Source organism: Myodes glareolus, chromosome 18, assembly GCF_982192425.1.
Source record: "Myodes glareolus chromosome 18, mMyoGla1.1, whole genome shotgun sequence".
Taxonomy (NCBI): domain Eukaryota; kingdom Metazoa; phylum Chordata; class Mammalia; order Rodentia; family Cricetidae; genus Myodes; species Myodes glareolus.
The window spans coordinates 37,941,641-37,953,746 of NC_142043.1; the positions used below are offsets into that span (position 1 = coordinate 37,941,641).

The 12,106-nt window shown below is 47.9% G+C and overlaps 1 protein-coding gene across 3 annotated transcripts in view; it reads right to left on the minus strand.

Annotated features, from left to right (window-relative positions):
• The window catches only part of Tbc1d8 (TBC1 domain family member 8), a 106,059-nt gene that overhangs the window by 27,440 nt on the left and 66,513 nt on the right, over window positions 1-12,106 (minus strand). For all 3 annotated transcript variants that reach the window (XM_085679549.2, XM_085679547.2, XM_085679548.2), the window contains exons 3-5: window positions 7,756-7,874; window positions 2,657-2,885; window positions 1,386-1,626 (exon numbers count right to left, since the gene is read on the minus strand). In XM_085679549.2, the coding sequence (XP_085535675.2) occupies window positions 1,386-1,626; window positions 2,657-2,885; window positions 7,756-7,874 (589 nt within the window). The remainder of the gene's footprint in view (window positions 1-1,385; window positions 1,627-2,656; window positions 2,886-7,755; window positions 7,875-12,106) is intronic.

The following is a 12,106-nucleotide window of genomic DNA, read 5'->3' on the forward strand; positions in this document are numbered from 1 at the left end:
GACTGCATACAACTGCGATCCCAGCACTCAGTAAGGAGAGGCACATGGACTAGAAATTCAGGCTCATCCTAGGCTACACAGGGAGCTCAAGATCAGCCCGGATAGACACTTAAGTCTCAAAACCAAAGTGTAGTGATTCCTAAAATTCTTTGAAACATAATTACCATGGGCTCTCATTTCTCGAAGGTCACCTTTGTACCTAGCGCCACACTTACCCAGCCATGACCCACCAAGCCTAGACCCCATCAGGCTCAAACTTCTGAGCTTCAGGTGGCAAAGCCGAACTTGTTTAAAGCAACAAACCCTAATGACTACCTCACAAGGTCACTACCAAGTCTTTCGAGCTATGGTCAAGCTAAACATAGACAACGACTATTGACTCTGTAGTTGAAGTGCACTCCTGAGGACGAAGAGCACCCAAACTAATCCAGCTGCTCCGAACAATCCCTCCCAGAAGATTAGCATCGGGCAAGAGGACTGGGCACGTAGCTCAGGGGCAGAGCACATGCCTAGCTGGCATGTCCCTGGATTGAAGGCCCACCATCATTAAGAAGTGAAATGTCTTTGTGTTCCCTGATAAACAGTCCATTTCCACCACAAGGGAGTCCACATTAAGTACTGAACTATTTGGAATGAGAGGGAACAGAGACCCAGAAGGCCATGTCTACCACACAAAGGAAATGAGGAATGGCGACAGTCATCACGTCTGCTCCCTCTGTCAAGATGAACCACAGAGATAGGGTCCGCCAGACAGCTTGGAGGGTGCAGACATTTACATCAAGCCTGACCACACGATGCAGGAGAGAACTGACTCTCTTGTGTTGTCCTTTGGCCTCCACACTCACGCAGTAGTGTGTGTGCAACACACACACTCAAACACAAAACAAAAATGTAACAGAGAAGGAAACGATTAACCACAGAGGCAAATCTGAATGACACCACCATAAATACATACATCTGGCACATCGGTCCTCAGTGTTCATAGGATCCGTACTATTGGGTCCAACCATTCAGCAATCAAATATTCAGAAAAAAAGTTCTCTCTGTACAAATGCATACATTTTTTTCTTAGCATTCTTCCCTCGGCAGTACAGTGTGACAATTGTTACAGGGCACTGACACTGGATTAGGTGGGACAAGTCCTCCAGAGGTACTGCACGGTATCTGGGCATTCGCACAGGCCACGTGCAAGGCCTGTACAGTATCTTACAGAAGGGCTTTGCACAGCTGTGGACTGGGTGGCCGCAGAGATCCTGGAACCAACGACCTAGGCAGATGGAGGAAAACCACGTACCCAAGGCTATCAAACACACAAACACATGAAGGATGCACACAAGCGTGGGTCCCAGGAGTAGCTGAGGGACACCTGGGAGCTGAAGTCCTACCTCTTGGTGATCTGACTAGGTTCCTGAAGGTCAGGGTCCAAATCGAAGACCTCATTGTCCAGCAGCCTCCGGAGCGTCACATCTGCCAGCTGCTCCATCATCTTAAACACCTCATCCAGGTTCAGAAACGTGGAGAAGTCACGCTCCTTATTCTGCGTGGTGATCCGGATGGTGTCCGTGAGAAAGACATTGGACGTCCGCTCCAACTTCAGGATGTCCACCCAAGGGATGACAAGTTTAACTGGACGAGAGAAGGGCAAACCTGAGCTACGCAGCAGATGATGTCAAAGCTCTCCCTTAGCAAAAACACAAATGTCTTCTGAGCCAGGACAGGGAGACCTGTCTAGGGCCATGTGGGACTGCGCCTCATTCCAGGGGTTTCTCACAGATCTGTGTGAAACTTCCCATGTTAATGGCTACTGCATTGCCCCAAGTGCCACACACATCCAGGGAACACCATTCCGGAAAGCCGAGTCAACCATGCACAACTTTCCCATGAATACCCTGCCAGCCATGAGAGCCTTAATAAAGATCTGAAAACAGTTTCTCGTTGAACCGAGTAGCTGGCAAACACTTTTACCATTTCCATTCACCATGCAATTCTGACTTCAGGGCTCTGGTCATTTTAAAGGGCACCATTTGTGTCGTCCTCAACAGGAAGTTTCTTAGCTGCTTCTGTGTTTTCACACACAGTGTCTTACACACACACACACACGAACATATTCAGGTATTCAGGGTTGGAGAGATGGTTCAGCAGTTAAGAGTACTGGCTGCGCTTCCAGAGGACCCAGGTTCGATTCCCAACACCCACACGGCAGCTCACAACTGTCTATAACTCTAGTTCCAGAGGAACTAGACACACTCTTCTGGCCTCTGTGAACACCAGGAGCACATACATATACTCAAGTTAAATACCCACAGACAGAAAATAAAAACTCTGGAGAAGAATCTACCCTCCTGGAGGATTATTCAGTCATTAGCTAAGATACTGCATTTTCAAAGCGCCTATAGTACTAAGACCTGACAGTCGCTACTTGAGTTATACAGAAATGTTTAAGGGAGGAAAAGGAAGCCCCTTGCAGAAGACAACTATATAATTAACACAATTCTCTGCAAGCATCACTGGGAAGCGGAGCAAGCATGCCATGGAAATATACCCATTTACCGCTTCTCCCGGCAGAGGTGCTAAGCATTCCCGGCTAAGCATCCCCCTGGGGCTGGCTGTATCTGTGAATTCAGCACCAAGTGGCTCTTGGCTCAACCACACTTACGCTCCTTGCCCAGGAAGAAGGAGTAGAAGCAGAGGTGGTTGATGCTGAGGTAGAGCCAGCCCTGGCGGGGCACCCGGCCCTTCCAGCAGCAGCATGAGTAGTAGGTGACCAGCTTCTCCGCCTCAGGGAAGTTGAACCTGGCCTCGAACTTCACCAGGGCTTCTCGGAACTTCTCGGGCTCCTCCTCCTGCTCTGCCAGTCTGCTACTGGTCTCTTCCGCGATCAGAGCCTGGGGCACAAGGAGACATGGACTGGTCAGCCAGGCAGAAGTTCAACACAAAGGGAAAGCAGGAAGAAAAGATGGGCACCAGACTTCCTAGGATGTGTGTTAAAGTAACAGAGGACAAACTGACCCAAAGGATGTCAAAACCAAATCTTGTCCTTGAAATTTGGAGTTTAACATTAATACTCGAATGTCTTCCTGTCACATTAAAAAAAAAAAAAAGTTGATTTAGATGCTTCAGTGAGTAAAAGTACAGCCAAACCTGAGCATCTGGGCTTGATCCCCAATACCCACACGATGGAAAGAGACAGCCAACTCCCACAAATTATCCTCTGGCCTCTACACATACTGTGGCATGGGTATCCTTGAACACAAATAAATGTAGTAAAACATTTTTGTGTAAACTGAACAAATATTGATATTAACCTAGCAACTACTGCACTTCAGTAGTTGAGGGAGAATGAAAATCAAGTCAAACTTCCCTGAGGTACTAAGTACCGTCATTGCCTTCAGGTATAAAGACATAAATAACACAAAGAATCTGGATGAACACCCATGATATAGAATGCAAGACATGTCCCTTTAAAAGTTCAAAAGTTTGTGGTTACAAAACTCTGATTCCCCCATCCTGGGAGCTCACTGCTAAATTCTTCAATTAAAGTATCTTCCTTGGGCTGGAGAGATGGTTCAGTGGTTAAGAACACTGATTGCTCTACCAGAGGACGAGGGTTCAATTCCCAGCATCTACATGGCAGCTCACAACCATCTGTAACATCAGTCCCAAGGGATCCGATGCCCCCTTCTGGTCTCTGCAGGCACAACAGGCACATACATAATGAACTGACATGCAGACAAAATTATTCATACAATAGATAAGTAAATAAATAAATACTTTTGAGAAATATGGGTGTGGTGGCACATTCCATGCCTTTAGTCCCAGCGCTCAGGAGGTAGATCTCAGTGAGTTTAAGGGGAGCCTGGTCCACATAGCAAGTTCTGGCCAGCAGAACAACACAGTGAGATCCTATCTTAAATAAAGAAATAAAAGATCTGTCTTGCTCTTTCCAGGTAAGCAGCTATGAAATGTTCACGGGCCTCATGTATTTGAATGAATTTGAAAAATATAGTTATAATTTGATCTCATGAACCCCATGTTCTAAGACGAGACAACTTTACAGTGTGCTGTCTGGCCCCTCAATACAACTCATCTTAGAAATTAGACCTGAGAATTGACATCTCATTTTTTTAAACATAAATCTGAAAGGCTGGACTGAAGAGATGGTTCAGTTGGTAAAAACCCTCGCTGTGCATGCACGAGCACCTCGGTTTGGATCACAAGCACCCATGTAAAGAGCAGGTGTGGCGTCCCACAGCCACGGTTCTAGTGATGAGGGACAGTGAGTGTTGGGCAGATCCCAGGGGTCTCGCTAGCCAATCTAATCAAAACAGAGAGCTCTTGGCGTAATGAGAAACCCTGTCTAAAACCTAAGGGAGTTCTAGGTTTAGTGAGAAACCCTGTCTAAAACCTGAGGCAGAAGGACGGGCGAGATGGAGGGGGCTGGCTGCCACCAAGCCTTAAGACCCGAGTTCAAGCTCTGGGACCCACACAGCAGAGGAGAGAACAACTCCTCCAAGCTGTCCTTGGCCTGTGCACTGCTGCAGGCATGTGTTCCCAACACACAGAGATTCAAAGATTAAATATAAAAATTTTAGAAGTTAAGATGGAGAAGCAATTGAGGAAGGTATCCCAACAGCAACCTCCACAAGCACTGCACGGGCCAGCATTTCCATGTTCATGTTCACACACCTCTCCCTCCCCTCTCCATCCACCTCTCTTTCTCTATACACACATACATACACACACACACACACACACACACACACACACACACACACACCCCCCAATCTGAAAGCTTACAAAATCAGGTGATGCTCAATTTCATCATGTTTTTATTTTACAAATTTCACTTGATTTTATGAACCATGAGATAATAAAGAATTTCGGGGCTGTTACATAGAAAACAAATGTTCAGTTCGCCCCTGCCCTGGAAGGCTTTTATAGTAAAGCATGTACATCTGTGACGAGGTCATACAGCCTCCCCACTCGCATGTGCTCTAGCGCCTGTCCACAGGCACAGCTGAAGAAGGAATTTGGTGGTTATGGAAGTAGCCAAACATCCAGAAAATGACAGGAAAGCACCCTTCAGATTTGGGCAGCAAAAATGGGAGGAGAAATGCTTGCTTGTGCCCTCAGCTTCCCCCATCCCAGCCCTGCCTCCTGGAGACTACACTAGTCTGGGCTTTTGTTTTCTCATCTTCTGAGACAGCCTCTACTGCATCTCAGGCAAGCTTCTGCCTCACTGTGTAGCCCACGCTAATCTCCAGCTTGAGAGCCTCCTGCCTCAGCCTCCCCAGTACTGACATTGCAGGGATGTGTCTCCACACAGAGCAAAGAGACACGACTTTTTAAAAGTAGATAGTTCCAGTACTGAGAATCTGAATGCGCCACCCCCAAATATGCTACTTTGGCACATGGATTATTTTGAGCTGAAGACAACTGAGAGAAGCCCCATCCCCCATCCACCCAAGACTGCAATAAGCTCCGTTTGTACCGGCGCAGCCTCCCCGGGCCAGCAAGAGGATCTGACTTTAAACCACCAGAGACCCCTTCAGATGTTCACCAGCCTAGAGACAGCACTGCGGTGGGGCACAGAACCCCTTAAGTCACAAGCTGTCCCACGAGCCCCGTTCCCCGTGGCTTTCGTCCTTGGTCTGTCACTTCCCCACAAGCTCACCCTTCCTTTTTTCAAGGTGCCTGAGGAGGCTGAGTGCTAACCACTTCTCACAGTTACTCACAGCTGAGCTTCCGCCACGCTTATGTACCCTGGGAAAACTAAAATAAACCTCCAGGGTGGGAGGACCCAAGAGACAGTGCCTACTGCTCTTGCAGAGGACCTGAGTTCAGGTCCCAGCACCCATAGGGGCAGCTCACAACCGCCCATGACTCCAGTGTCATGGGATCTAGCGCCCTCTTCTGGCCTCTGTGACACCAGTACACATAAACTCACACAGCTACATGTACATCAATTTCAAAAATAAGTAAAACTTTTAAACTTTTTTAATTAAAAAAAAAACACTTTATTTTTCTCTTGCTAACCCCTCTTGTCAGGTTATCTTGGCTCCCACCACGGAGCCCAGGAGGAGCAGTGCTCTCTCGCGCCACGCCAGGCCAGCTTTTATGAAGCCACTGGAGCAGAAATGAACTTCCTGCCAACCAAAAGAAAGACCTAACTCAAAAAGGAAAATCACTACAGTTGTTTAAGACTGAGAAGGGGGGGGTCTAGCCTTCAACAAGTAGAGGTAAGAGGACAGCCTGGGCTACAAAATGAAACCATGTCTCAAAAACCAAAAGAAACAAGGAATATGGATGTGGTTTGGTGGTAGAGGTTTACCTAACAAGTACAAGAGTATGGGTTTGGGAGAGAGGAAGAGGAGGGACAAAAGAGGGGCCAGGCGCAGGTGAAACAGAGGGGCAGCTCTGTCACTAACCCTGTGTGAGGTCACCCTGCAGCTGCTGTCAGTCACTTAGACCAGGATGAGGGTTCAGGACAGCTGCCTAGGCCTACCCTGACGGCCTAGCCTGGTCTACCCTGACGGCCTAGCCTGCGGGTCTGCTGGAGGAAGTCAACTAACACAGGTGTCCTGGCCCCGGCCGGCTCGCTCGGATGTCCTCTGCTTGCAATGTTTCTCCTCACTGCGGTGTAGCTCGGCCTGGCCTAACCCTCAGAGACCCACCGGCCTCTGCCTCGAGAATGCTGGCATCCATATGTGTGCTGCCATATGACTGCCTCGGTCCCCAAAGGAAAGGGGACTTCCATCTTGTTTTTCAATAGGATTTGAAACAGGGTTGCACTATGCAGCCTAGGCAGCCTTCAGTCCCTCTACCTCCCCAAAGCACTTAGATCCTCTTCTAAATGAAGATTCCCAGCAGGGCTGTGGTGGCTTGCACCTTTAATCCCAGCACTTGGGAGGTAGGTCTCTGAGTTCAAGGCCAGCCTGGTCAACAGAGTGAGTCCCAGAACAGCCAGCCAGGGCTACACAGAGAAACCCTATCTCAAAATACCCAAAAATAATAAGAGTGAAAGAATGAATGAATGAATGAATGAACAGTAAATAAATTAAGACTCCTTCTGATAGAATTTACTAACAGGCAGAACACTGGAGGTGTCATAGCTCCTTGCTTTTTAAAAGAAAGCAGATAGTCTGGGTTTTCACCCTGAGGGAGGAAAGCTGTAGCAAACTGACTCTCCTCTCCCTGCCCAGAGGGCTCTCCAGAGCTGATGCTAACCATCAATACGCTACAGCAAGACCAGCTGTGCACACCTCACAGGTCACAGCAACAAGCACTTCTCTGAATGTCCCTTCCCCATCTTCTCCCAACCTCACTGGCTTTCATTCCATTTAGTTGAAGTACTGAAGAATAAGCAGCCACTATTAAGGAGAGGAAGAATGCGCCAGGTCCCACTAAAGGGACACGGTGCCATCCACTGCAAACAAAAGCGAGGGACAACGAATCCAAAGAATCAAATAACGCATCATACAGCAAAATGGAAAAATGAACAGCCTCATGCTCTCAGAAAAACAAACAGGGTCCCAAACTTCTGAAACAGAAACTTGGGAAATGGATGAATTTGTAAAACGCGGGGTGCATCTTGCTGGACTGGACTTTACACAATGGGTGGTGGCAAACTGAACTCGCTTTGCTGTACGTGACATGACAGGAAATGTAGCCACAGCGGGTGTGGAAGCTGTCGGGAAGCTGCGGAGCTCGGGGCCCTGTGAGGGGGACTAGCGGGCGGGGAGAAGCGCTGCCCACCTTCACCTTCCCTTTGACAAAGCTGGCGATGTCGTCCTTGTTGTCGAAGACCGACAGGGTGTGCACCAGGTTCTGCTCCAGCCAGTCCCAGTGCTGGGTGATCTCCTCCAGCGTCGCCCCTGGATGTGGACAGACACGTGCGTCAGGAAACAGACGGGATCGCGAACGCATGAACTCACTTTACAACTCCTGCTTTTCGGGAGTCTATGTGTATCTTACATCACGGTCAGGGCGCCTGCTGTAGAGCAGACCCCCTCCATTAAAACCAGTCTTCTCCTGCAGTGTGGGCATCTACAGGGACAAATCCCACTGCCACAAGACGGGCCGGCTGACCGAGAGGGTCACTCTTAGATGTGATGTGGCCATCTTGCCTGCTTTGACAATGCCCCCTGGTCTCCACCTCCGCTCAGTGACAGAGATGTTGGTCATTACATAGCTACCCCAACACAGAACATGCCCCCAGACAGCAAACTCACTGCCCCCAGGCTCACACAATGTCCCCTGTGAGAACACAAGGCCCCAAGAGGTCCTAACAACCAGGTTCACAGTGGAAGAGCCTGCTGCACAGCCCTGTAGGCTATACAAGAATGTTACCACTTGGGAGCAGCAGAGCACGAGCTAGCCAGCCGGCTTTAGAAATCAGCTGTCTACAGATGGATACCTTGTGACGTTTACAGATGCACACTCAAATGCATGGAGAAAGAGTGCTTATAGTGCATGTTATTAAAACACACACACACACACAAGCATGAAATTATATGCAATCCATCAGTTAATTTCTTTTCAAGGTAATTAAAACTCTTACTATACTACCAAAGCATTAAGCAGCGCTGTTAACAAAGGCGTAGAGCTGTCAGGCATCTCTTCTCGAGGATCCCTATGCTCAATCTCCACCGGGTGATGGACACCCGACATGGGATCTGTGTCAGATGCTCAGCTAAGGGCACTGACGACAGGTAGAATCCCTGACCAGAAAGGTTTTTTTCAGTCACATTTCCAAAATGGGAAGAGAGTAAGCTCAGAGAAGCTAAAACTACTGAACCACAGTGCAGTTGCCCAAAGCAAGGGCCAGCAGAAACAAGTTATCCAAAGCAGGTGTGTTTGGCTAAAAAAATGAGTTTCCTTTCTCTGTGTTACTTGTGGTCTTCTTCTCCTTGAATATAATTGCAAAGATCTTGGAAATACATGTATTATGTTAGGGTCCCTGGTCTGAAAACACTAGTCAGAAAGGCCACAAGTCTGAATTGTGACATGATGTCACATGTGTAATATTCTATGGCTGCCTGATGTCTGTCTGACAGCTAGATATTTACAGACTTTCTTCATGCGCAAGATTTAAAATGCAGTATAAGAAAAATGGAGGCTGTAGGGAGAAGGTACATGAACTTCATACCTAGACCAAGGTCCCATCCCCACAATATTATGTCTATGCAAGTATTCCACGAGCCAAAAGAATCCAAAAACACTTCAGCCCTGAGCATTCTGGATGAAGGACCAACTTGCACTGCACACAATAAAGTGTCAGAGGGCTCTTTCTGGACTTGTGATTTGGGTCCGTGGAAACGAAGACCACGTGTTAAATTAGACCACTGTTCTGAGTGGGCAGTGAGGGTAGGAACAGGAAGACCTGAGAGGCTGCATCATAAGGAAAATTGAGAGTTAAACAACACAAAGTACCCAATCCCTTGGCACCACTCAGAGGAGCATATTTGCGTCCTCACTAAATCCAGTTGTTTCAGCACGGGACCAGCCATGTGGTTCTCAGCCCAGTGCCTCTATTCACAGGTCTGGGTTTGGTTCTTGCACCTACAGCTCATGACCCCTGACTTTCACTTCCCTCCAGCTGTACCTCCCCAGATATCCCAGACATGTTCAGTTGGGGCTTACCAAGAGTTAGCCCTGGAGCGAGAGGCTCTTCTTGCTTTCTGCTTTCCTCCCTTACACCTCGGGGTTTCTGGGCTGTACAGAACCCCAGCCCTTCTGTGGTGTGGGAAGTCTTTCTGTATATGTGCTGCTTTTATTGGTTAGTGAATAAAGAAGCTGCCTTGGTCTGTGATAGGGCGGAGTAGAGGTGGGGAGGAGGGCTGGGTTGTGGGGGAGGGAGGGACACTAAACTGAATGCTGGAAGAAAGAAGGCAGAGTCAGGAGAAGCCATGTATCTGCCGCTGCCAGAGACAGATGCACCAGAACCTTGCTGATAAGCCAAAGCCACGTGGCAATACACAGATTAATAGAAATGGGTTAACCAAAGATATAAGAACTAGCTAGAAATATGCTTAAGCTATTGGCCAAGCAGTAGTGTAAATAATATAGTTTCTGTGTGATATTTTGTGGTCTGGGCAGCCGGAAACAAACAAGTGCCTCCCCAGACAATTCTGGTTCCCCACATCTCTCTGTACAACCCCCCCAAGTCCAGCCTTCCCATGACCATCCATGCCAGCTTCTTCCTTTTCCCGCTCTTCTCTGACCTTTTGCTACCTGAACTTGGGACACGGAGCACCCTTCTGGACCCTCAGCTGACTGTGACACACCATGGGCTGACACGGCTCAGGCAGTTTACCCTCCTCTGACCTGCATGTCCCCGTTCCTTCAGCACTGTGTAAGTGATGGTATCCAGAATGACACTTTGGCATCTGGAGAGCAGGAGGTACCTTTACGAAGTTAGCTCTGCCACAGCCTGTGAGTCTGCACAGAGCTGGAGAGGGCAGGCCTTTATGTACCGTCAGACAGAAACCAACCAGGACACTGAGCAAACGAAAGGAGAAGAAAGGGAAGAGGAACCATCTTTATCAGCCTTCAGTATTCCACTATGGTTTTTCAGAAGTACTTCCTCATTTGTAAAAAACAAAATAGTGGGAGGAACAGGCAAGAGGGAGAGGGGAGAGAGCTGCTGGCCTGTATTCATGATAAAAAGGGGAAATGGAAGCTCAGGTATTTGTCCTGGGTCACATATCAGATGAAAAGCAAACCAAGCTTGCAGCACAAGGTTCTCCTCCCTGCAATCCCCTCTTCGTGCATCTTCCCAGATGCAGGGATACAGGTAACGTTTCAATTGTCTTAAAGATTGGATTTCTTTTAAATACATATATTGGGGATGTGTGTGTACACTATATGCAGTTGACCACAGAGGCCAGAAGAGGGTGTCTGAGTCCCTAAGGCTGAAGTTACAGGCATCTGTAAGCTGCCAAGCATAGATGCTGGGAACCAAATTCAGGTCATTTGCAAGAGTAGTAATTACGTTCAACTGCTGACCGTCTCTCGTCCCCTGGGATACAGGCTTTCCTGATCATGTCATCAGAGCTCCCACGAGCTAAGAATACCTACTAACAGCTTCAACTAACAATTTAGATAACACGAATAAAACCATAGTCAAATCCCAACCCCAATATATCACTGAGGAATTAAAAGTTGAGACAGACGTTGAAGAGAGGGCTCAGTGATTAAAAGCACTGGCTGTTCTTCTAGAGGACCAGGGTTCTATTCCCAGACCTACAGGATGGCTCTCAACTGTCTGTAATCCCAGTTCCAGGGGATCTGACTTTTCTAATCTCCAAGGACCCCAGGCACACACATATGGTATACAGCCATAAATGCAAAACATCCATACACTTAAAATAAAAATAACGTATTTTTTTAAAAAATGACCTGAGATAACCCGACATGGTGGCACACTCCTTTAATCCCAGCACTTGAGAGGCAGGTGGGATCTCTGAGTTCGAGGCCAGCCAGGTCTACAGAGTAAGTTCCAGCACAGCCAGAGCTACAGAGAAACCCTGTCTCCGGGGGTGAAGCGGAGGTCGGGGAGAGCCCAACTTCCACTCTCACAAAGCACTTCTTTGCAATGTTCGTAATAAGGAAAGAAACTCTACAAGTAAAAAAGAAAATTACTACATAAACCCATCTCTGGGCCACAGCGTGACTGAACTGCGTCTCTGTGCTTTTGAGTGGGAGTCCTCACGCATGCCTCTCCGGGCAAAGACAATCAGAGCAAGGAAACATTTCCACCCCAGGGTCTGTTTCCTACAAAAGTTGCCAAATGGCAGGGAAACTTTCCAAACGGAGTTTCCCCCACAGAGAAGCCTCGGGACTGACTTCAGGAGCGCCACAAAACAAGACAAGCTGATGCACGTCCATGACCCTAGCTGACAGTTCTGAGCCAGTACTGTGGCAGTGGTTTTCCAAGAATTCAAAACTAGCTTAAAAACAAACAAACAAACAGAACTCAAAGTGGACTACTGCACACCTCCCAGGAAGAATGGCCACTGAATTGGGCATTAGCTGTGAGTTATATGCACACATAAATATATTTCTGTCTGCAGGTCACGCTCCGTGTGAAAGTCTGCACTGCACT